The sequence below is a fragment of the Aotus nancymaae genome, unplaced genomic scaffold (assembly GCF_030222135.1).
Source record: "Aotus nancymaae isolate 86718 unplaced genomic scaffold, 86718_ANA_hifiasm-v0.15.2.pri h1tg000089l, whole genome shotgun sequence".
Lineage (NCBI taxonomy): Eukaryota > Metazoa > Chordata > Mammalia > Primates > Aotidae > Aotus > Aotus nancymaae.
The window spans coordinates 22789147-22813049 of NW_026988504.1; the positions used below are offsets into that span (position 1 = coordinate 22789147).

The window sequence follows — 23903 nt, forward strand, 5'->3', positions numbered from 1 at the left end:
AGTCATTCAATCAATGATTACAATTAAAGGTGTGCAAAATGTATGTTAACCCAAAATTGCAGGCTGGAGGGAAGGCATCTGGGGGAGTTTGGGTGCCGGTAGTCCATACCTCTCCACATGGCCTGTAAGTTTGCTGTGTATTGTTCTCTATCGTTTCATGACCTTATGGCTCAGAAAGTCTTCTAGAATCACAGAAGAGAAATTTCTCTCTAACCACAGAAGAGAAACTGAGGCTCAGAGAGGGAAGCGATTTGCCTGAACTCCAGGCCCTCTCTCTCACTCTGCTCCACCCTGCTTCATGTGGCCATGTTGCTTCCACAGGATGGGAAGCTCCCCAAGGGCAGGTATGTCGGCACCCTCTGTCCCCTCTCAACATTCTCTAGGCATGCCCTGACCAGTGAGGGCCCTCTGGAATGAACTGCAGACACGTAGGACGTGATCGGCCACTGCTGTTACTTGCGCTGTTGCGGTCATGTAGCCTTGACTCTTGAGCACGCAGGCAGGAACTCCGCAGAGTCCAGGAAATCCTGGGCCTCAGCTCCACGTCCCAGCAGGGATCGGGGGAGAGGGTACGCTTCCTTCTCAGCCATCCCCTCGGACTTCTGCTATTTTTGCTGCTGGAAGGGGTAAGAAGGCTTGCGGGATGCTCCAGGAACCCGGAGGGAGCTGGGCTGAGAAGCCTGCTGTCCTGGAGTCCCAACTCTGTCCCAGGCCTTCTGGTCATCTGCTGTCCTCTAGCAGGTGGCTGGCTGCTGATGGAGGTTCTTGGTGGATGTGGGATCTGCAGACCAGAAGACTGACAGCTTTGCTCTGCTCTCTCTTTCTACATATATTTTTTTTAAGTGCCATGACAAACGGTGGCAGCTGCACCCAGAATATTCTTTATTTTTAAACAAATTCACAGCTTGTTCTAGGAGCCATGTCGCTCCTGGCTTTCCCCACACTTGGCCATTGCTGAGGGTAGAGACAGTGGCCTGCTCCCGATCTCGAGGCCAGGAAGGCAGGAGATAGGAGGCTTGAAAATGGACAGAAGGTGCAAGGGTTAGGTCGGGCTCTCAGGTGAGGATTGGCTGAGGCTCTCGCCTCTAGCCAGGTCCTCCTTGTTTGTTTGTTTGTTTGAGATCCAACTCTAGAACAGAGTCAGCTGGCAGAGCTGGACAAATCCTCAGATGTCATCCATCCAACCATGCCCTTTTACAGACAGGGAAATTGAGGCTCAGATGGGTGGTAACTTGCCCAAGGTCCCTGCCTGTTGCTCTCCCCCAGACATCTCAAACGATCAGGCAAGACTGCACGGTGGATGATGGCCTGAAACTGCTTTCTTCTCCCTGAAGCCCAGAGTAGTCAGGGGAAAGAGGGAAAGAAGGAAGAAGTTGTTGTTCCACCCTTCTTTCTCAACTTCACCTTGTTGAACCACCCAGAAATGTCTCCAGCCAGAAGGAAGGAAATTCAGTCCAACCCTCTAATCATACGGAAAAAGAAACAGGTCAGGGAGAAGGGGCTTGTCCAGAGTCACACAGAGAGACCTGGGCCAAACCCAGGCATCCTGGGGCCAGTTTTCAGTTTTCATTGCACTCTGCATAACTCATTCTCGGTGACATTGCCTTTGCTTTGTGCCTGGGGCATATGGATTGTTTGCCAGGAAATGAACTCTCTTCTGTCTCCAGAGCTCATTGTAAACAGCCCAAGGGCAGGACTGGACCTTGAATATCCTGGAGGAATGAAGGTCCGGCTTAAACTTTGCCACCCAGCTCCATGCTGGACATTGTCATATCTGCCATCATATCTAATTTAGGACTCATGAAGTGTTAAAACTGAAAGGGACCTCAGAGAACAGAAGTTCAAATCCTATTTTCCAGATAAGACCAAGGCCCTATGGGCAAATGACTCATTCAACAGCATACCAGCATGGAGTTGTCTCTAAGACCATTTTTTAGATCTTAAGACCTAAGACCCAGATTTTTTTTCCGAGACAGAGTCTTGCTCTGTCACCCAGGCTTCAGTGCAGTGACATGATCTTGGCTCATTGCAATGTCCACCTCCTGGGTTCAAGTGACTCTCCTGCCTCAGCCTCCCAAGTAGCTGGGATTACAGGTGCCCACCACAGTGCCCAGCTAATTTATGTATTTTTAGTAGAGACGGGGTTTTACCATGTTGGCCAGGCTGGTCTCAAACTCCTGACCTCAAGTGATCCATCTGCCGTGCACTCTCAAAGTGCTGGGATTACAGGCATGAGCCACTGTGCCCAGCATAATTTTTTTTTTGTTTTTTGAGCGTTTTTCTGAGACGGAGTCCCACTCTTGCCCAGGCTGGAGTGCAATGTCACTATCTCGGCTCACTGCAACCTCCAACTCACGGGTTCAAGCGATTCTCTTGCCTCAGCCTCCTGAGTCACCGGGATTACAGGCAACTATCACCATGTTCAACTAAATTTTTTGTATTTTTAGTAGAGACAGGTTATTGCCATGTTGGCCAGGCTGGTCTTGAACTTTTGACCTCAGGTGATCCACCCGCCTCGGCCTCCCAAAGTGCTGAGATTACAGACATGAACCACTGTGGCCGACCTTTTTTATTTTGAGACCAAGTTTTGCTCTTGTCACCCAGGCTGGAGTCAATGGTGCAATCCTGGTTTACTGCAACCTCTGCCTCCCAGGTTCAAGTGATTCTCCTGCCTCAGCCTCCTGAGTAGTTGGGATTACAGGCATGGGCTGTCATGCCCAGCCAATTTTTGCAATTTTGTTAGTGATGGGGTTTCACCATGTTGGCCAGGCTGGTCTCAAACTCCTGACCTCAAATGATCCACTCCCAAAGTGCTGGGATTACAGGCATGAGCCACGGCACTTGGCCTAGGACTTTTTCATGATTCCAGATAGGAGCAGCAACTCCCAGACTGCCTAGCAGCGTTGCTCAACACGCCTATTCCTCTCCTTGCCCGCTTCCAAAGTCCACTCATGCTGCCATCTGTCAGGCTATGGGTTAAATACCTGGCTCTTTCCTGAGATTTATTTCCTTCTACCAAGAGGCCAAATTCAGCACTGGTTCTCAGGGTCAGAAATTCTCCAGCCAGCTCCTAGATCCCATCTGCAGGCTTCCTCTACATCGAGAAACTGAGGAAATGGGGAAGGAGACAGTTCCGTGACCCCTGTTTCCATGGTGAATGGTCCTGGCAAGGATATCTGCCTACCCTAGAGACTCACAACAAAAGACAGTTCTATTTTCTGTAAGGAACTTGAGACTCCCTAAAGGCAGAATCATCTCTATATCCTCAGCATCTCTTACAGGTACTCAAGAAACATGTCGAATGCATGCTGAATTATTTAGCCCCCACTTACCTGAGAAGAGGAAATCTGAAGACTTATCAGGGCACCATATGGTACATGCTTGTAACTTCTGGGACATTTGGCCACTGGGGTATGGATGTAATAATCTCAGAGACCTCTGGAGAAGGCGGCTAGATTTCTGGGGTTGGGAGTCCAGCTCCCTCAGCCCCTGTTCCTTGTGTTTGGGGAACAGAGAAACCTGGGTTTGAACTCCAGTTCTTGCTTGTAGGAACTCTGTAACTTTGGACAATTATTTATGTATGTATGTATTGATTGATTCATTGAGACGGGGTCTCTCTCTGTTGCCCAGGCTGGATGCAGTGGTGTGGTCTCAGCCTCCTTGAATAGCTGGGACTAGGAGTACGTGCCACTACGCCCAGCTAATTTTTTTTTTTTTTGTATTTTTAGTAAAGACGGGGTTTTGCCATGTTGGCCAGGCTGGTATCTAACTCCTGACCTTAGGTGATCCAGACTTTGGGCAATTATTAAGCTTCTCTAAATCTCCGTTTCTTCATCCATAAAATGGGAAGTGCCAAGCCAAGGTGCTCCATGAGGCAGTTATTGACTATCATTTGTCATATCACAGGGGGAGATTCTTTTTCCATGTTCTGAGATCCCAAGAGAGAAGATTCTAGAATCTTCCAGTGTCCCCAAACCTTTACTGAGCACCTACTATGTGCGAGGTGATGTGGTAGGTGCTAGAAAGGCAAAAAGATGGGGCTGGGCGCGGTGGCTCACGCCTGTAATCCCAGCACTTTGGGAGGCTGAGGTGGGTGGATCATGAGGTCAAGAGATCGAGACCATCCTGGTCAACAAGGTGAAACCCCATCTCTATTGAAAATACAAAAAATTAGCTGGGCATGGTGGCGCGTGCCTGTAATCCCAGCTACTCAGGAGGCTGAGGCAGGAGAATTGCCTGAACCCAGGAGGCGGAGGTTGAGGCGAGCCGAGATCGCGCCATTGCACTCCAGCCTGGGTAACAAGAGCAAAACTCTGTCGCAAAAAAAAAAAAAAAAAAAAAGAAAGGCAAAAAGACATATGATTTTGTCTTTTTTCTCAAGTGGCTTATAATCTGTTTAGGAAGATAAAGCACAAGCCCTAAGGAAGCAAAATCCCAAAACCCAGCCCATCCTAACTGCCAGGAGATAGTGAAAGCCTGTGCAAGTGCAATGACAAATAGGCGATGCCATCATTACAGGATGGAGGCAGGAGGACTCCTATTTTGGAGTGACGTGGGGTGATTTCATGGGGTGCCATTTCTTCAAGGAATCCATTGTCCAGGTGGAAGTTACTCCCCTTGATTTAATCTTTTTTTTTTTTTTTTGAGATGGAGTCTCACTCACATTGCACAGGCTGGAGTGCAGTGACCTAATCTGGGTTCACTGCAGTCTCTGCCTCCTAGGTTCAAGTGATTCTCCTGCCTCAGCCTCCCGAGTAGCTGGCATTACAGGCACCCGCCACTAAGCCCAGCTAATTTTTGTATTTTTAGTAGAGATGGGGTTTTGCCACTTTGGCCAGGCTGGTCTCGAACTCCTGACCTCAGGTGATCTGCCCGCCTCAGCCTCCCAAGGTGCTGGGATTACAGGCTTGAGCCACCACTCCCAACATGATTTAATCTTTTAACACACATTCATTTCATTCAACACATGCTCATTAAGTCTTTTTTTGTTCCAGGCACTGTGCTAGATGTATAGTTTCTGTGTTTCAGAAGTTTACAGTTGGTTGGACACAGTGGTTCACGCCTGTAATCCAAGCACTTTGGGAGGCTAAGGCAGGTGGATCGTCTGAGGTCAGGAGTTCAAGACCAACCTGGCCAACTTGGTGAAAACCCATCTCTCTCTGTCAAAAATACAAAAATTAGCTGGACATGGTGGCAGGTGCCTGCAATCCCAGCTACTCAGGAGACTGAGGCAGGAGAATCACTTGAACCTGGGAGGCAGAGGTTGCAGTGAGCCGAGATCGTGTCATTGCACTCCAGCCTGGATGACAAGAGCAAAATTTCATTATAGTTTAAAGCAGGGCATGGTGGCTCACACCTGTAATCCTAGCACTTTGGGAGTCTGAGGCGGGTGGATCACCTGAGGTCAGGAGTTTGAGACCAGCCTGGCCAACATGGTGAAACCCTGTCTCTACTAAAAATGTAGAAATTAGCGGAGCATGGTGATACATGCCTGTAATCTCGGCTATTCAGGTGGCTGAGGCACAAGAATTGCTTAAACCTGGGAGGTGGAAGTTGCAGTGAGCCGAGATTTCACCACTGCACTCCAGCCTGGGTGACAGAGCAAGACTGTCAAGAAAGAAGGAAGGAAGGAGGGAAGGAAGGAAGGAAAGAGAGAGAGAAAAGAAGAAAAGGAAAGAAAGAGAGAGAGAGAAAGAAAGAAGGAAAGAAAAGTTTGTAGTTTAGAGGACAAGATGGACAATGAAACATAATGCCGTAAATAGATATATATAAAGCATATATAACAAGGGGATCTATTTTAATTAAGGGACCAAGAAAGACCTTTTCTTTCAGTGATATTTAAATGAGCTCTGATGGATGAGTTGGAGTTAGCCAGGCAAAGAGAAGAAGGGAGGGAGGCATTCTAACAAGAAAAAAACAGCCCGTGCAAAGGCCCTGAAGAGCAGAGAGCACATTGTTTAAGGATGTGAGAGAAAGTCACATGGCGGGAGTACAGAAAACTAAGGAAAGAGAGGTGACATGAGCAGGGATCAGATCAAGTAGAAGCTTCGGCTGTTTATTTTTCCCCCCCCGCCAAATATGAGGAAAGGACCAGTTGCAGTAAAATCCCTTGGAGTGGTCAGGTGTAGTGGCTCACTCCTGTAATCCCAGCATTTTGAAAGGCTGAGGTGGGCGGATCACTTGAGCCCAGTAGTATGAGACTAGCCTGGGCAACACAGGGAAACCGCATCTCTACAAAAAATACAAAAATTAGCCAGGTGTGGTGGCATACACCTGTGGTCCCAGCTACTTGGAGGCTGAGGTGGGAGGATTGCTGGAGCCTGGGAAATTGAGGCCGCAGTGAGCGGTGATGGTGCCACTGCACTCCAGCCTGAGTGACCAGGCGAGACCCTGCCTAAAAAAAAAATAATAATAAAAATTTTAGCTGGATGTAGTGGCGTGCACCTGTAGTGCTACCTACTTGGGAGGCTGAGGTGGGAGGATCAGTTGAGCCCAGGAGTTCAAGGTTACAGTGAGCTATGACCATGCCACTGCACTAAAGCCTGGGAGACACAATGAGACTCTGTCTCAAAATAAATAAATAAGTAGGACAAAAAAGTAAAGAGAAACATTCTGGTATTTATTCTTCTAGGCTTCTTTGGTTTCCTTTTGTTTTAGAGATGGGGTCTCTCTATGTTGCCCAGCCTGGCCTTGAACTCCTGGGGTCAATGGATCCTCCCTTTTCAGCCTCCCAAGTAGGTAGGACTACAGGCGTGTGCCATCGTGCCACCATGTCTGGTCTGGTCAGGCTTTTTTTTTTTTTTTGAGACAGGATCTTACTTTGTCACCCAGGCTGGAGTGCAGAGGTGTGTTCTATTTTTTTTTTTTTTTAAGAAGGGGGTTTCACCATGTTGGTCAGGCTGGTCTTGAACTCCCGACCTCAGGTGATCCGCCCGCCTTGGCCTCCAAAGTGCTTGGATTACAGGCATGAGCCACCACGCCCGGCCCCAGAGGTGTGTTCTTAGCTCACTTCTCTGGCCCAAGCTATCCTCCAACCTCAGCCCCCAGAGTGAGCACAGGTCAGGGCCCAGGCCAGGCTTTTTTGGTGGGGGGGCAGGGCTGGAGTCTCGCTCTGTTGCCCAGACTGGATTGCAGTGGCGTGATCTTGGCTCACTGCAACCTCCACCTCCCAGGTTCAAGATATTCTCCTGCCTCAGCCTCCTGAGTAGCTGGAACTACAGGTGCCCAATACCACACCCAGCTAATTTTGGTATTTTTAGTAGAGATGGGGTTTCCCTATTTTGGCCAGGCTCATCTCGAACTCCTGACCTTGTGATCCACTCGCCTTGGCCTCCCAAAGTGTTGGGATTACAGGCGTGAGCCAGTGTGCCTGCTGGCCAGGCTTTTTGAGATACACCTACACTCAGGCATAATGAATCTAGTTTGTTGTTGTTTATAATAATGGAACAATTCAGTTCCATTATTATAAATTGAGTCCTGGCTTTCAAGAAAACAGTATATCACAGGCATCTTTTCAGGTTGGTATAAACCTATAATTTTTTTTTTTTTTTCTTTTTAAAAATAGAGATAGTGTCTCACCATGTTGCCCGGGCTGGTCTTGAACTCCTCAGCTCAAGCAATCCTCCCACCTCGGCCTCCCAAGTGCTGAGGTTGATGACAGGCATGAGCCAATGCGCCTGGCCCTATAAAACTTTTTTTTTGAGACGGAGTTTCATTCTGTCGCCCAGGCTGGAGTGCAATGGTGTCTTGGCTCACTGCAACCTCCGCCTCCCGTGTTCAAGTGATTCTCCTGCCTCCACCTCCCGAGTAGCTGGGATTACAGGGAGGCACCACCACGCCCGGTTAATTTTTGTATTTTTAGTAGAGATGGAGTTTTACCATGTTGGCCTTTACCATGTTGGTCAGGCTGGTCTTGAACTCCTGACTTCAGGTGATGCACCCGCCTCGGGCTCCCAAAATACTGGGATTACAGTCGTGAGCCACCATACTCAGGTCTCTATAAAGCTTTTAATGTCTGGATAATATTTTACTGAACAGATGTTCCCTGTTCTGTTTGCCAGTTCCCTATTGATGTATATTTAGGTTGTTTTCAACTTTTCACATCATTACAATCTCTTTCATGTTCATTTATTCGGAATAAATTTTTGTGAGTGGAATTGCTGGGTCATTGACAAATTGTCTAGGTCTAATTAAACATGTTCACACCGTGTACCAAGGAGAAGTGTACCGAGCATGGCACTGAAGTCAGGGAAGTCTTTCAGGCCTATACTGTTCAGCCATATACCCTGGCCTTTCACAGGCTTTTCTTTCCCTGGCACGGATGCAGTGTGTGCGGTCAGAGCTGGCGAGTTCGAGACCGGTCCGAACCATCCACCCCCAGCCAGGCCCCGCTGCAGCGGCTGCGGTGGCCCTCCCAGCCCCTGGGAATCCATCCCCAGTTCCCCTCCCCGACCGCGGGAGGGCGTGTTAGGGGAGCAACTTAGGCAGGCAACGATTGCACCATCCACGGTTTGAAAAGGAAGTCTGGGAAGTACAGGGAGGAAACTTGTACAACCCAAAGGCTGAGCCCCAGCATTCATACTCTGCCCCTGCAGCGCTCCTTCCACTTCTACTCGCTGGGCTCCGATCCCTTCCCTTCTACCCCGTCTCTGCCCAACCCTGCGCTGGGCATTGGCCCTTTAAGGAGCTGTCACGCTGGCGTCGCTGGCCCCGCCTGCGACGGGGAGGGCCGAGAGGCAGGGGAGGGGTTGGTGGTGGCTGCGGGGAGGTGAGGTGTGGGGGGGGTCTGGGTCTATTTTTAGCTCCGGGTCGGGTCACGTGACGGGAGTGACGTCTCCGAATGTTGTTGTTGGTGGCGGCGGCGAGCGGAGCCGGAGGAGCCGCCGCAAAGATGGAGGAGCCGTCGAGGAGGCGCTGCCGCCGCTGCCGCCGCCGCTGCTGCCGCCGCCGCCCGCGAAGCCGGAGCTCGAGCCGCAGCGGGTGAGCGCGCCGCCCCGTCCCAGATCCCATCTCCCCCTGCCCCCGGGACGCGAAGCGGTGCCCCCTCCTCCTGTCGTCCCTGTCCCCGGGCTCCCCGCGCTCGCGCCGCGCTACGCGGCCCCCATCCTTCCTCCCGGGCCCGGGTGCCAGCCGGCGCCCCCCGGGAGCATCGCTAGCCCCGGAGCGGGGCATCGGGGTTGCTGCGCGCGCCTCTCCCTGCCCCTCCCAGAATGGGGCGCCTTCCCTGCAGGTAAGGGAGGGGCCCGCCTTCCCGCGCCCCGCGCCCCCAAATGGCTCGGAGACCGACCTGGGTTGTCTGATTTGCCCCTATCCCGGCGGCGTATGTTGCGTTGCTGAGCCATTTGAGCCCTGCACCTAGATTCTGTGCAGACCGCTCTTCGCTGGACACCCTTTTCTTGGTACTCTGAGGTGAAGGGTGCTGCCCACCCACAGCGCTTCTTCCCAAAGCTCGGAACGCATCTTGATTTTATGCCCTTGACTTTCGTGCATGAGGAGGGGGACTGCAGAGTCCACCTTACCTCTCTCCCATTATTCTCACCCTCTCTCCTTTGAGGCGTTACTGCGTTTGTTCCCACCCTCTTCTCCTGTCTGACACCCTGGAGCAGGATGTGAGAACTAGGAGATGAAATGGAGCTCCCCACCTCAACTCCTTCTTGTCTAGGGTGGATGCCCCGATTTTTCATCCCGGGTCTGTATTTCATGGAGGCGGGGGCACTACCCGTGCCTTGTTAACTTGGGGGAGTCAGCTTCTCCACCCCACCCTTCTCTGGGGCCCTGGGGAAGATGAGAACTGGCTGGGTGATAAGTAATTAATCTGGGAGCCTGGGGGGGCTGTTGGAGTGGGGAGGTTGGGTGCTTCCTTTGGGAGAGATGACCACCTGATACCCCTGACTGATACCCTTTCTGAGTTGAGGTGTGTCCCTAAAATGAAAGGAAATAGCTGCAGTTGCTTTTAGGAGGGTGCAGAGGGACCCATCACTCTGTCAGTGACCACCATGCTTCTGGGACCTGGAATTAGGTTTGGAGCTTGGGGAAGTGGTGGTGATTGCTTTCAGCATCCAACTGGGAGGGGAGGATAGAGCCAGATTATGGGAACAAAAGGAGGTAGGGGGGAGGGCAAGATCCAGGAGTCTTGGTCAAAAGGACCCCTGACCAGGTTGCCTTGCAAGATTGCAGCCTGGGTCTGGGTTCTGCCTTCTGCCTCCTCTTAGGTTCAGAGGATGTAGGCAGGCAGGGATGCGCTTCAGTCGGCCAAGTCCTAGGCACCCTGAGCCTGTGCTGGCTGTTGAGATGCTTCACTGGGCTGGATGGTGGGTGAGCCATGTTGGGGGCTGCCTGCTTCTTCACTCCAGTCTTCCCTCCTTCCTCTCCCTCCCTAAACGCAGAGCTTGGGGAGATCTTGGTTTTCCTACTTCCTTTTTTCTTGACTCCTCTCTTTGCCCTCTTTTTATTTGAACTTGGATCTGGGCTTTCTTGACAAGGCAGTAGGGGTCTATCTGAGTACAGGAAATGGGCCCCCAGCATCTCCACTCTATCCTGGGAATGTGCGCATGCCAGAGACCAGAGAAACAGGTCTCAGGTGCGGGTTACTTGGGGGCAAGGATGGAGGAGATGTTCTGTGCCATCCTCCCCTTCTTCCCCAATATATCCTCCTACTTTGGCTGGATCATGTAATTTGGAGGGTGGGCAGCAGTTTCACGTGCCCCACCCACCCCAAGTAGCTGCAGAGACAAAGGTTTGCTTTTCCTTCCCTAGGGGTGGCGTCTTAACTGTATGTTTAGAAATGGGGCCTGGGAATGTTGCGGGCTAGGGGGGTCATTTGTGTTCCCTCATAGTGGGGGATGGGGGATCAGCTATAGGAACTGGGGGTAGCGCAGTTGGTGCTGAAGTACCAGCTGCTCTTTAATAATTAATTCTTCCTACTCACATCCCTTTGAGGAGGGATGTCTGGAACACAGCATCAGGCTCAGCCAGCCTGCTAGAGGACTCACTCCTGTTGGTGGTGGCGGGGGGAGGGGGAGACAGCACGGGGGGTGGTTCTTGGCATTTTTGGAGCACTGTAGCTTGCTTATGAATGAAAACCTGATGCAGCCTGTGAGGGGGCCTATTGTAGCTGACTTTAGCTAATTAAACTTTCTCTGCCTTTCTTCTTTCCCATACCACCTCACCCCAGGCCCAGCTCCAGCCCTTTTTTGAATGGGGACCCTGTCTGGTAGTGCTGGGAAGAGGGTATCGTTCTGCCTGAGGTTTTAGGGCAAACAGATCCCATCTTCTGCCCTCTGCCTCCGCCTCCTCCCTTCCTCCCCTCTCACCACCCCCCCCTTTTTTTTTTCTAGAAATAGCAGCCTCCTCCATCTGGCTTGTGCAGATGCCTGGAGCTGTGTCTGAGCAGACAAACAGAAATGGGCCGATTGCAAAAATGAATTTGTCAGGCTGGTGCCTTTTTCCTCCCCTGTCACCCTCCCCCTTTCCCTGGTTTGGGGCCTGGACATCCAAGTCAGCCACTCTTCATGGCTCCGATTCTTCTGGCCTTCTGTTGGCCTATCCTGGGGGAGGCACCAGGCAACAGAAGCTCTCGGAGGCTGAGGATAGGGGTAGGCTGTGGCCTGGTCAGGAGGGTCAAGATGACAAGTCCCTAGTGGCTTTGAGTGGGATGTCTTGGCTTGTAACCTTTTTTTTTTTTTTTTTTTTGAGACGGAGTTTTGCTCTTGTTGCCCAGGCTGGTGTGCAATGATGGCACGATCTTGGCTCACGGCAACCTCTGCCTCCCGGGTTCAAGCAATTCTCCTGCCTCAGCCTCCTGAGTAGCTAGGATTATAGGCATGTGCCACCATGCCTGGCTAATTTTATATTTTTTTAGTAGAGATGAGGTTTCTCTATGTTGATCAGGCTGGTTTCAAACTCCTGACCTCAGGTGATCCGCCTGCCTCAGCTTTCCAAGATGCTGGGATTATAGGCATGAGCCACCGAGCCCGGCCGGCTTGTAACTTTTTGATAAGTTGTTGGGGTAGAGTGAAACAATCTCAGACTCCCAAGACTTGGTTCACACTGCTTGACCCTGTCACCTATGACCCAGGGGGTGCCCTGGCCTGGATGCTCTGGCCCTGCCAGAGCGGGTTTTGGGAAGGGGTTTCATGGTGGTACTGGAGTCTAGGTTCCAGAGAGGGTCTCCAAGGGACACCTGATTCCCCAGGAATGCCGAGGGAGTTGTTCAAGGTACAAGATCTCTACGGGGCAGCATTGTGAAGCTGCGGCCTTTGTAGCATTGCGTTGTACCATGTATCCCTCACTTGTCTGCCTTCCTCTTCCCACCCTCTGCCAGAGTTTTTATTGCTTATGAATGGGATGGGGGGTGTCTCCCTAGGGTTTCTGCCCTACCTCCCCCAGTTCAGCCATGAGCTTGTAGGGTGAGATGCAGCCCGCTTCCTTCATTCATCCTTGCCCGGCTGTCTTGGCTGGAGGTGGGAGGTGATTTGGAACCCCTAGGGTAGGAGTCTGTCTGGAAGGAAGAGTGGGTGTGAGTTTGTGGGGCAGGACCCTCAGGGTGGCCAGGTGATCTGCTTACTTACGATGTCTTGGAAGCTGGGCCGCTTCCTGGTTTGGCATCCAAGTGTTAGGTCATCTGGGACGTAGCTCCTGGTCCCTGTCTGCCCACTGAGACCCAGCGAATTTCTCTGGCAGATGTGGGAACAAACAGCTCAGGTTTTAAACATCAGGCACCCCTTCTCCCCTTCATGCCCCACCCTAGACAAGAATCCGTGCTTGTCCCGATCAGGCCGTAAACACTGCTTTGTTTCTCAGGGAGGCCCAGCCTGTGGCTCTGGTTCTCTTGAGAGATTGATGGGGGTGTTGGCAGACACTCTTTACAGGTGGATGGGGCCCAGGGATCCTGCTGAATTTTATAGGATGGGGAGGAGTAGATGGAGCTGAGTCCTGAGCCTACCATGAGTTCAGGGAGCCGCTCCCTTCTTCTGCCTCAGGGGTGAGGATCAGTACCTTTGAGACCCAGAGGAAGAGTGGGTGGGTTAGGATGATGGGGGCTGCGGACTGAGCTGAACTGGCTTCTGTACCACCAGGGCTGTGCCCCTTAGCACCTTGCTGTGGAGGTGCCTCTCACTGTGGAGATGCCTCTCACTGTGGAGATGGGCTGGGCTACTTAGGCTGCTGGGAATCGTGGGAATTTCTGAACCTGTGTTCTCCAGCCCACGGGAAAGGGTGTGAGCGGGACTGGGCGCCAGCCCTGGCGTGGGCACAGGCTGAACTGTCTGCCCACGTGGGCCCTGCCAGGGCACCAGCAGCCCTACCTGCCACATTCCTGAGCCTGGCCCCAGCCCTGCACAGCCTTTTTTGTCCTTATCCCACACCTGTGCTTGTCAGGAGCAATTTAGCCGCTTCAACTCTGCCCCCAAAACTGAGTGCTCTTTTCTCCAGCCATAGTGTCCAAGCCCTGTGGGCAAGAGCAGACAGCAGCAAGCAAGGTCTCTCTCGTGTGTGTGTGTGTGTGTGTGTGTGTGTGTGTGTGTGTGTGTCTGTTCATGTTCTTGTGTTTCTGCCATAGCTGGCTTCTGGGCTCCAAATGGACCCCACCCTTGGGAATCTGATGAGAATGCAAGGCTTACTGAGAATTAATCCTGCCAGGAGGTGGGGCTGTCTAGGGGGCAGAGCTGATTGCTGGTTCGAGGCTTGGGAAGCAGAGTTAGAGCTTAAATATCTAGCAGCTCGCAGCCTCCTCTGATGGCTTCCTGTTACCTTGCTTTCATTGGGTGTTGGAGGGCCTGCCTTCATTTGGAAGCAAATGAATGAGATCATGTCTGGGGTGGATTGTGGGCTGTTTAGGGATGGGCCAGGTGGCTGTGTGCATAGTGTCTGAGGCTTGAGGACTAACTATGGAGCTGGGGCGGGGGAAGGCTGGAGGAGTGGGCATGGGTTGGCAAAGCCATGATCTTGTAATACCTTCTCCTTTACTGTATTGGCCTCAGCAGGGCTACTGCTGGGCCTTTTGTTTCTTTTGTACAAACTGGGAAAAACTGTCCCTTGTTTTGGGTGGACTCAGCATGTCAGGCCATGGCTTGGCAGGCAGGACACAGGCCGAATTTCATACCTCCCTGGACCAGACCTCCTTACACAGAGCACTACCCGTACAAGATCCACAAAGCCCTGGGCTGGGGCCCTGCACCTGCCAGGCCATGGGTACTTGATTTGGGATGGAGAGGCCTCTGACTTTTTCAGTTCCTGGAAACAGGAGCTCTTGTCCTGGTCTGTTGTTGAATGGGGGAGACCAAAACAGAAGCATATCATTTTTCCAGAGTTGAGAGGCACAAGGATCAGAAAGTGGGGAGAAGACTCCCCTAGGAGTCCCGGCTTAGGCTACAGAGGCTGGGATACCAGTTTCTTCCTTAACTTCTGTCAGGGACTCCAGATCAACCCTGCATCTCCCCGCTGCTGTGGATAGAGGCCAGAAGCCCCCCTGCACTTTCTCCTCTGGTACGCACCTAGTCCCATGGCAGGCACCATTAGGAATCTATAGGGTCTCCCCACCTGGCAGTAGACACTCACCTGAAAAGGGGTGTGTTGGGTGTGGCCACCATAGCCATTTCCTATCCCTTGGGCTCTGGGAGCCTCATCAGTTAGTAAAAACCAGGGTCTCTCCAGTTCTGCTGACTTCCACCATGGCTGTGGGCAGGTATCCCTCCCTCTCATCCCTCTCATCCCTTTCATCCCCAGGGTTAAACTGACAAGCTCCATGGTCTCCTTCAGCTCTCAGATTCCTGAGTTAGGGGCCTCTAACCCTGCTCCATCTCTCCCCAGGGATGCCGTTCTGAGTGCCTGACTGCCTCGCCCCGAAGGATGGCCTCGGATGGGCATTAGAGGCACGGCGGCCCCGGGCTCCCGTCCCGTCCGTCTGTCTGTTATCGTCTGTCTCTCTTGACATCACCGCAGCTCCACCCCCTCCCGTCCCAGCCCCCAACGCCAGCTTCCTGCGGGCCCAGAGCCGGCATGAACTCTCCCAACGAGTCGGGTAAGAGCTGGGAGGTTGGAGAAGAGCACCCTGGGGTAGCTTTGGATGCAATGGGCTGTGTGGGTTTCCCGTCCAGGCCAGCTGACCTTTCTGTCTGAGCTGTAAGGGAATCAGGGGGTCAGGAGTGGAGAAGTGTTACAAGAAAGGCCCATGAGGGAGACCTGGGAAACGAGGGGTCGACGGTCTGGCCGGGTCCTGGGAAGGCATGGGTCCTACTCTGCCCCCGATGCTTGCCCTCCCAACTTAGGGGTGCTCCGTTCCAGCTCCACCTTGCTCTGCTAGCCAAGACAGGTGGGCCCGAGGGGATATGTGTGTCCCTGGATCTCTCCGGGCGGTCTGGGATGATGTTGGAGGAATTTCTTTACTGTAGCGGAATGCCCAGCTTCCTTTTTGTGATGGTGGCTTCTTTCCTCGGTGGAATGTTTGTGTTCCATACTCTTTTCTCAGTGGAGGTTTCCAAGGGCACTGGGCCTTAACCTCCATGTGCGGGTGTTTGGCGTTGGGTGGGAGCGAGATGACATGTGTAGAGGAGTCTTGGCTCTCCTCGGAGGTAGACTGCCTCTCTTGTGCCCTGCACATGGTAGATTCCTAATCTGGGGTCTTTTACTCTGAGCCTTCCTGTTCCTTTCTGCTCCTAGGACCCTGTCCAGTGCTACCAGAAATAGTCTATTGGGGGGACTCCAGGCAACTTTATGTGCAGCTGGGTCTGGATGTGTGCCTGGGAGGCTGTGTTCTGGTGGCCTGAGCTAGACCCTCAGCTGTTTCCAGGGAGGGTCCTGGGGCAGTGTGGTCAGAGTAATGGCTGCCGTCTCCTTGGCTGTCTCCGTCCGCAGTGTTAAAGGTCCATCTTGCTCAACTTCAGCCCTCCATGGCCGTCATACTTCCCATCTTTTTATGCAGGGGTGGGTGGATGTTTCTCCTTTTAGAGATAAGGGCAATTAGGGCTTAGGATGAATACCCATTTGCAGGATTGTACAGAAGCAGCATCAGGGAGGAATCCACGCCACCCCACATTTTCTTCCCTGTCATCCTTCCTGCAGGGTTTGCAGTTCCCCGTCAGGTATTCCTGCCTCTGCCCTTGCCCTCATTCAGCCCATAGGTGCTGGGCCAGGTGGGCTGTCTAGCTCTGCCTTCTTGCTTCCTCCTCTGAGGCTGGGTGGCGAAGGGAAAGGAGAGGCCTGGGTCCTCATCTGTCCCTTGCATGTCTCGGCTGGACACTACCCCAGCAAGGTCAGCTGCGTCGGGCAGTCGTGCCAGTGGCTTCTTTCCTCTGAGTTGTGACGCCGACCTGTCTGGGAGTCATTTCCAGTCCCTGCTTCCCATGGGGCTGGGGTCTTAACTCTTGTTGGTGGCTTGGAAAGGATATTTCCCAGCTTTGGGGTTTCTTTCCCTTGCAGGGAAATGTGATCATAATCAACCCAGGATAGATGAAGTTATTGGGTTACCTTTCCAGACGCTGGCGGTCTGTTTCCCTTGCAGCCACCTCTGCGGGAGCTGACAGGAGTGTTGGAGGAGCAGGGCGTGTCCACCAGCGCTGGAGGCCGGCGGCTTGAGAGTCACTGCTGGGCCCTGCTGGGAGGGGCATCCGAGTGGGCCTGTGGATGGGTCCTGCCTCCTGGCTGGTTTTTCCAGCTCCCCCCAGCAGGGGGAGATGCTGTCTTCTCTGTGTGGGGGAAGGAGGGGAAAAAAGGAGGGGGCTAGGGATGGGAACCTCACTTTAGGACTGTTGAGAGGCTTTGGAACTGGGACCACTGCTTGGGGATGTCTGCTTGAGGTCCTTTCTGCAGAGTGTTCCTGGGATTCTGGGACTGGCTCTCCCAGTTATGGGGTTCTAGCTGCCCTGGACCAAGGAGATAGCCAGCCTCCCCCCAGCTCTTCCTTTCTGAGGGGCCTAGCATCTGCTATTCCCAGAGCTGGGGCTGGCATCTGGGCTAGGGCTGGGGTGCCCAGTGCCTGGCAGAAGTCTGGAAACCACATGCCTTGGAACTCCGCAGAAGTAAAATGAAACCACGAATTGTAGCCAGAGCACGCGGGTGTCCACTTCCCTGTAGATACCCTGCAGAGAGCCCCAAGAAGGAAAGGTATGGGGCCCCGGGGCAGGAGACAGAGGTGGGAAGGATGGAAATGGCTGGTCCCCAGGGTCTGCTCCAGCCCCTGAGTGCCTCCCACCTTCTCCTCACTTCTCTCGGCACTTGCCTCTTTCCCCAGAGTGCAGAGCAGCAGGCTGGGTAAGGGGCAGAGCTTGTAGTTCCTCTCAGTTCCTCTCCTCGTAAAGCTTTTTCTGTGTGGCAAGTCCTCACTGAGTATCACCAACAGGCTCAGCCTGTGGAAGGCAGAAGAAAACATGAGATGAGCCGTCTCTGCCGGTCACGGGGAACATGTTAGCAAGAGAGACTTTCTGGTGAGGGGCAGCAGGTGGAGACTGCCAGTGATTTCCTTCTGGGGCCCACCACCCAGGGAGGTGGGAGCTGATCACTTCCCTCTGGCTTGGGCTGCCTGCCAGCCTTTGACCTTATTTACCTCTTTCGCAGTCTTGGAAGCACGGGTGGAGGCTGTTGATGGGACTGCCCGCTTCCCTGAGAACATTCCCTGATCTCTGCCTTTTCTTCAGGCAAAAGGGGTCTTGAGGATTGAGGCTTACTTTCTTTTTCTGGAACTGGTTGCTTCTACATGTTCTCCTCAGTGGGGCTGAAAGGCCGACAGAATTTTCCTGCAGCTCAGGCTCTGCCCAACCAGGTTGGAGGAGCTGCCCAGGGGCCTGGGACCCAGGCCAGCTCTAGTTGTACCCTCTCCTCTGTGCTGTTGCCCAGAAGAGCAGGCAAGAGTGAGGCCCACTGTGCAAGCCAGTCTGGGTGGCAGCGGGGCCATGGAGGAGACGGCCAGGATCCTTCTCCCCAGTGTGGGAGGGAGATAAGCTTCATAACAACACCTGCCTGCCCAGCACCTCCCAGAACCCTCACACTTTCTCTCTTTCCCTTTCCCAGGAGGGAGGGCAGCTCCCCCCCACCAACCCTGGTCTCTGGGTGACCAGAGAAACTGGGGCATGGGTGTGGGGTGGAGCCAGGAACCTCGGCATCCTGCCTCCCAGCCTCAGGCTCTGCCTCTGTGCCCCCAGGGAAGGCAGGTAGTGAGAAAGTGGGTCAGTCCTGGCATGGGGCAGGGGTCTGGGAAGTGGACACCCGGCCTCCCTTCTCTCCCGAGATGCCTCCTGGCACACCTCTGTGCTCACTGCAGACTGGGGCCTGCTTCTCCCCTCCTTTTCCCTGCTCTGTCGTTCCAAAGGGATTGAAGGCTTAGAATGGAATGGCCAGAGGAGGCAGGGTCAACCCTGAGGGGAAGTAGAATATGCCAAAGTAGGTGTTCACATTTTTCCTGGACTTGGCTTCAAATGAGAGAGTTCAGCCAACACCTAGCCTGGGACCTGGCACATGGCGGCTCCCAGGCCTTGCCGATGGGCTCCAGCACGGCTGGGCTCGAAGGGCGGGAAAGAACAGGAGGGCAGGCAGGCCTGATGTATCTGGGGCTTAGGGAAGCTGGCATCTCACACTCCATTCAGGATGCTCCTCGGCCAGGAGCTTTTTCACTGTGCGCTAAGCAGACCCTGCTTTCTGCCCTTTGGTCAGGGTCCCCCCACCCCTGCAGCCTTTGGGCTCAGGAAATGGAACCTGAAGCCAGCGTTAGGCTCTTTCCTTCTTCAGATTCAGAGAGCTAGGAGGTCAGAGTGCAGCCTTTGAGGGAGGGGTGGAGTGAGTCTGGGGAGGACAGTCCTGGGTCTGGGTGAAGCTCATGTATCCGATGCTTGGTGGGTGCTCTGTAAGGTTTATGGGATGATACATGGGAGCACTGGATGGGAGAGGATGGAAAAGAGAAATGAACTGCAAGGAGAGGGGCTAAAGCATGAAGGACTGAAGTTAGACATTAGGAGGACCTTGTAATACCTGAATCTCAGAAGAAAAAAAGACACTTGTCCCCATCCCAGACCTCTTCTCTCATTCCCTCGGAGGATTCTGGGAATTGCACTGAGGATTTTCTGGCCATGTCTGACACTTTGCGAGGCTGTTCCAAGCTCCCAGCTCTAGCCACCTCTGGGTGTCCATGTCCTGGGTGCTCCTATCTTCCCAAAGCAGGAAGGCCTCTTTCCTTCGATGTCTGGGTGCTCCAGGTTCTGGGGGCCCTGCTTTTGAGTCCTGGTAACTGATGATTTCCTCTTCTTTAGAACAGGGCTCTCCTGCCACACTCCTGTGCCTGGGGCAGGCAGAGAGAGCTGGGACAGGGCTAGCCAGCCCTTCTGGTTGCTCCTAGCTTGGGTGGGTGGAGTCCTAGGCTGGGAGGGGTTGCTACTCCCGGCTTTCTGGGCTCCCTTGAATCTGCTGCCCATCACCCTGCTGATGGAGACCTTCCCTTCCCTTCCTCTTGAGAGAGGGCCTTGTTGGCCAGGATGAGCTTGGGACAAGGGGTGATAAACGAGATCCCCGGACATACAGTGAGGTGTCCACCAGCGCTAGGCCTCTGAGGGAGTACTGCTCCATTGTCTTTTTCTAGAATCTGCCCTGGCTTAGAAACTGCAGCTCCAGACCCCTGTTTCTTTCCTGGTCCACTGGGTACCTCCTCGCAACATATACATCTTGCCAGTCTAGGGCCTGGCAAACCCTGCCTCTACTTATAGGTGTGGTCCCCCCAATCCTCCTACTCCCAGTCTGAGGGCAGGGGACCCCTTTGCCATCCCTGACTGGTGGAAGCTGGCTGGGAAATTGGGCTCCAGGAGCCACAGCCACTGTGTCCTTGGTTGGCCAGCTCCTCCTGGGCTCCCAACAAGAGGGTGAGGTCATCCAGTCCAGAGAGAGGACAGGTGTCCCTGGCTCCATGCCTGGAGTGGGGGGCAAGGAGGGGGCTCCAAAATAGCAACTGTGACATCAGGAAGGGGGAGGGGGATGCAGACACAGGAATAACCAGGCTATTAAAAGGCTCTAGTGAGGTCAGGGGGTCAAGTGGGATCTCTGTACCAGTGGGAGCACAACCTGAGGAGAAGGGGCAGGCCAGCGGTGGGGAGGGCATGGGAGTGGCACCGGTCCTCACGGCACACCAGCACCAGGACCCAGGGAGCAGAGTCTGTGCTGCCAGGCCTGAGGCTGGCTGGTGGGGACTGGCTGGATGCTGAAAGACTCCTGACTCTCCCTAGCAAGGCACCAACCTCAAGTCTCTTCCTACTTGAGCACAGGGTTTACTGTACCTGTTCATAGAAACCCTGGGAAATGGGAGGCAGTGTAGTGGTGGTTCGAGCTCAGACTTGAGTCTCAGACATCCAGCCCTGCCATCTAAGCAGCTGTATGACCCAGGGTGAGTGACCATCTCCCTGTGCCTCAGTTTTCCTATCTGTACCTCTCTCCCAAGGTCACCATGCAGAATGAGATGATGTATGTGATGTTCTTAGCACCACACCTGGCACATGGCTAGGGAGGAGCTACCTGTGCTGCGAGAATGGACAGGTGTTCCCTGGTCCGCTTTCCCAGGCTTGGGGTGAGGAGAGGGGACCAGGGAACCCTTGTCTGCCCAGGAAGAATATCCCTACCCCCTAGAAAGAAGCTGAGACTGAGCAGCCTCTGGAGGCGACAGTCCAGAACGAGCGGGAGGGAGCTGCCATTTGGCAGGTGTTCGGGGGTCTCTCTGCTGGTTGAAGGAGTGAGGAGGCACTCCACTCCTTCTCAGCTCTGTGGGAGGGCAGAAGTTAAGCAAACCTCCATGGGGCTGTTAGAACTCCAGGGAAGGTGCCTGTCTGCCAGCCTCTCCCAGACCCTTCCTATTCCTTTACCTGCTCTGGAAGGCAAGAGGGCAGACGGAGGCTTGAGTCTGGCTTCTTGGTCTCCATCCCCTGGCTTGCTTGCCAAAAGTAGCAGTCAGAGCCGCTCCCAGATGCATGGGTACCCCGGCCGGCGCCCTTCCCCAGCCCAGCCTCTGGCCACCCAGCGCTGTGGCCTTGGCCCTGAGTGCAGGCCCTCCCCCGTTCCCATCCCCCTCGCCTGGCGCTTCCTCCTGGGGTAGAACCGCCTCCCCCCCCATGGGGCCTCCTGGCAGCCGGCCCGCAGCTCCCTGAGCATGCTCCACCTATTTATAGACAGGGCCCTCCCCCAACTGCTATTTCAGTCTCCTGCCAGCTGCCGGCGGCGGCTCATTCGGGAAGGAGGAGCAGGGAGCCGGGCCCAGAGCTGTCACCCAGGATTGGGAGGGAACACAGAGAGCCCGCCTGCCCGCTGAGCTCCCCTTCCTGTCCCAAGTGCTCAGCCATATCCCAGCTCCCGGGAACCAAGGAAAGGCTGGTGGTCGGATGCCCCTCTAGAGCAGAGCTGGGCCTGCAGCTCTTGGACCTCCCTGCCCCTCCTGCCGCCAGGAGTGCCCAGGCCGGATGAGGCACTTCCCCACAGTGCGGGTCCCATTGGCAGTGGCCTGAGGGAACCCCTGCGCAGTGCGGGCCACCTGACCACCTTTCCTTGGGCTGGCTTCCCGCCTCTGGCGGCCCCCTCCCTGGCATGCTGCTGGTGCCCAAGGCTCAGGGACTTGTGGAGATGCTGCAGACCATCTATGAGACAGAATCCTGTTTCTCAGCAGATGGGATGTCAGGCCGGGAACCATCCTTGGAAATCCTGCCTCGAACTTCTCTGCACAGCATCCCTGTGACAGGTAAGTGCCTTGGTGTCCCTGCCTGCCCTCTGTCATCGGGTATCCTTGTCCCTGGGCTGAGCATCTGGCTCCGAGCCTTTCGCAGATAGTGTCCTGCGTAGATCTGTATTGAGAGTTTCATTGAGAATACACAGGGCTGGGGGATCCCTGCTCAGAGAGGCCCCTGCCCTCCCTGCCCAGAGCCTGCTGCTCCCCTGTGCCCCGCAGCTCTACTCTGCTGCTTCACTTCCAGTCACTTTGGTCTCTGGCAGGGTCGGCATCTGCTGCTAGGGGCTGGGGGTTACTGGAGGATCCTGGCCTAGTTGGCACTGTGGTCAGAGGGGAGGAAGTGGGTCAGTGACCCGCCTCCTTGCTGCCCGCTCCCCAGGTTTGGGCAGGGGTAGAAGGCGTAGCTAGGTGTCCACAGGAATAAAGGTTACCCCGGCTCCTCTGGCTTGAAGGACTAGAGCATCAAGTCCAGTGACTTCCGCCAAGTCCCCAGCCAGGAATCTCCTGAGAATCAGACACTTGGGGAGGCTTGGTGCAGTTGTGATGGAGTTAGGCAGAAGCTGACAGCTCAGATATTGAGGGGCTTGGCTGCCTTTGCCCCTAGCTAGTTCCCGATAGCGCTCCTCTCCCCAGGTCTGGGTTGATTCCCATGTCATGAGGATGAAGAGGTGTTACTCTGGCTCAGATGGGCTTAGGACCCCCTAATCCTGCCACCCTCTCAGCAGTAACCTTTTTTGGCTCTTGGCTAGGGGTGGGGTCCCCCAGAGCTGGGCCACTCCTTCCCTCACTCCCGGGAACCTGTTGGCAGCATCAAGCCTTTCTGGCACAGCCTCCCACCAGGCCGGCACCACAAGATGCTTCCTCCAGGGAGGGGCCTGCTGGACCCATGCCTGCTTGGCCCCTCCTGGTAGTGACTTGGCACTCAAGTGTGGGTGTCTGTGTGTGTGCGTGTGAATGGGGAGTCTTTGCCTATGGATATGTGGGTGTGCATCCCAAGCTTCGAATTGGAAGGTGGGAACTGTGTGCCTCTGCAGGTCCCTGTGCTTTGGCTCTGAGCTGCCGAGGGATAAGGTTGCAGTGTGACTTGGATGTGTCAGAGAATGAATGTTTTGGGAGGATTCAGAAGATCTTTGGAACATGGCCTATCATCTGCCCGGGCAGGGATACCCATGCAGTGTTCTCACGTAGGGGCATGGCCCTTCAGGGTATCCATGCAGGCCCCGGGGATAGGGGCCTTACCCTGGGGCCAGCCCTGTAGGCTGGGGCTGGGATGGGGGTGTAACCTTGAGGACCAGCTCTACAGGGTACCCACGAAGTCCCCTGAGGTAGGGGCATATGCCTGGGAGCCACCTACACAGGCCCCTGGGATGAGGAATAAACCCAGATGGCTGGTTCTTATCCTGGTCTGGAGTCCACAGGTCCAGCAAAAGACTGCCTGCTTGCCCCTAGTCCATGGCCTCTGGGACGTAAGGTGGTCTCTTGAAAGGCAGAATAATCATGGAGCATTTGCTTGAGGCAGCTCTACCCTGTGTGGCTTATCAGGTCCACCCATCCTGCCCTGTCCCCTCCGTTCCTTGCTACCAGCAGCAGCCAGCAGTTGGCCCGGAGTTTCCTCCTTGGCTTGTTTACTCACCTCCTTTCAGACTGTACCCCAGAAACCTCGAAGGTTGGGATCCTGCTCTCTCATCCCCTCCCTAAGCCTGGCTGCCCCTGCATGGACCCCCAGGCAGCCCCTCTCTCCAGATGCCTGTCTCCCCACTCCACCCCCGACACTGGCTGGTGGTGTTGGGGGTGGACCAAGCCTTCCGAGTGGTGGCTTGGTCCATGCTGGCAGGAGGGAGGTGTGAGTCACCTCAGCGGCTCGGGGAGAGGGCTAAGAATGTTCCCCCTGCGCAGCTCTGATGCTGTGTCTGTGACGCGGCTAGGGACAGATATAGGCCTGGAGCTCGGCTGCCTTGTTTTTTTTTTTTTTGGACTCTGGAATGTAAATAGATGTTTCAAATAGAAACACTTTAACCTTTGGGTTAAAAAAAATCCACCCCAGATAAACACGGCCATGAGGGCCCGGGCGGCCTGGTGTTTCCCTCCCCACCCCCTCTCCCCATCTCTTGATCGGTCTCCAGACAGGATGCAAGAGCCTGTGGCTGAAAAAGCAGGTGTCCAGGGATGCTTCTTTGGACAGTGTGAATTGCACAGACTTCCCAAGCCTAAGGGGTTGGAG

The 23903-nt window shown here is 54.3% G+C and overlaps 1 protein-coding gene across 8 annotated transcripts in view; it reads left to right on the top strand.

The window, feature by feature from the left end:
* Positions 1 to 8841: 8841 nt before the first annotated feature.
* Positions 8842 to 23903, top strand: part of HDAC5 (histone deacetylase 5) — a 45369-nt gene continuing 30307 nt past the window's right edge. The window contains exons 1-3 of one of the 8 annotated variants that reach the window (XM_064369282.1): positions 8842 to 8979; positions 14809 to 15019; positions 21620 to 21694. In XM_064369282.1, the coding sequence (XP_064225352.1) occupies positions 14998 to 15019; positions 21620 to 21694 (97 nt within the window). In that variant the 5' untranslated portion in view covers positions 8842 to 8979; positions 14809 to 14997. Of the gene's footprint in view, positions 8980 to 14200; positions 14485 to 14808; positions 15020 to 16687; positions 17421 to 20331; positions 20357 to 20459; positions 20537 to 21619; positions 21695 to 23903 lie in introns of those variants that run through there. The other 7 variants (XM_064369284.1, XM_064369283.1, XM_064369281.1 and 4 more) reach the window with 7 other exon arrangements.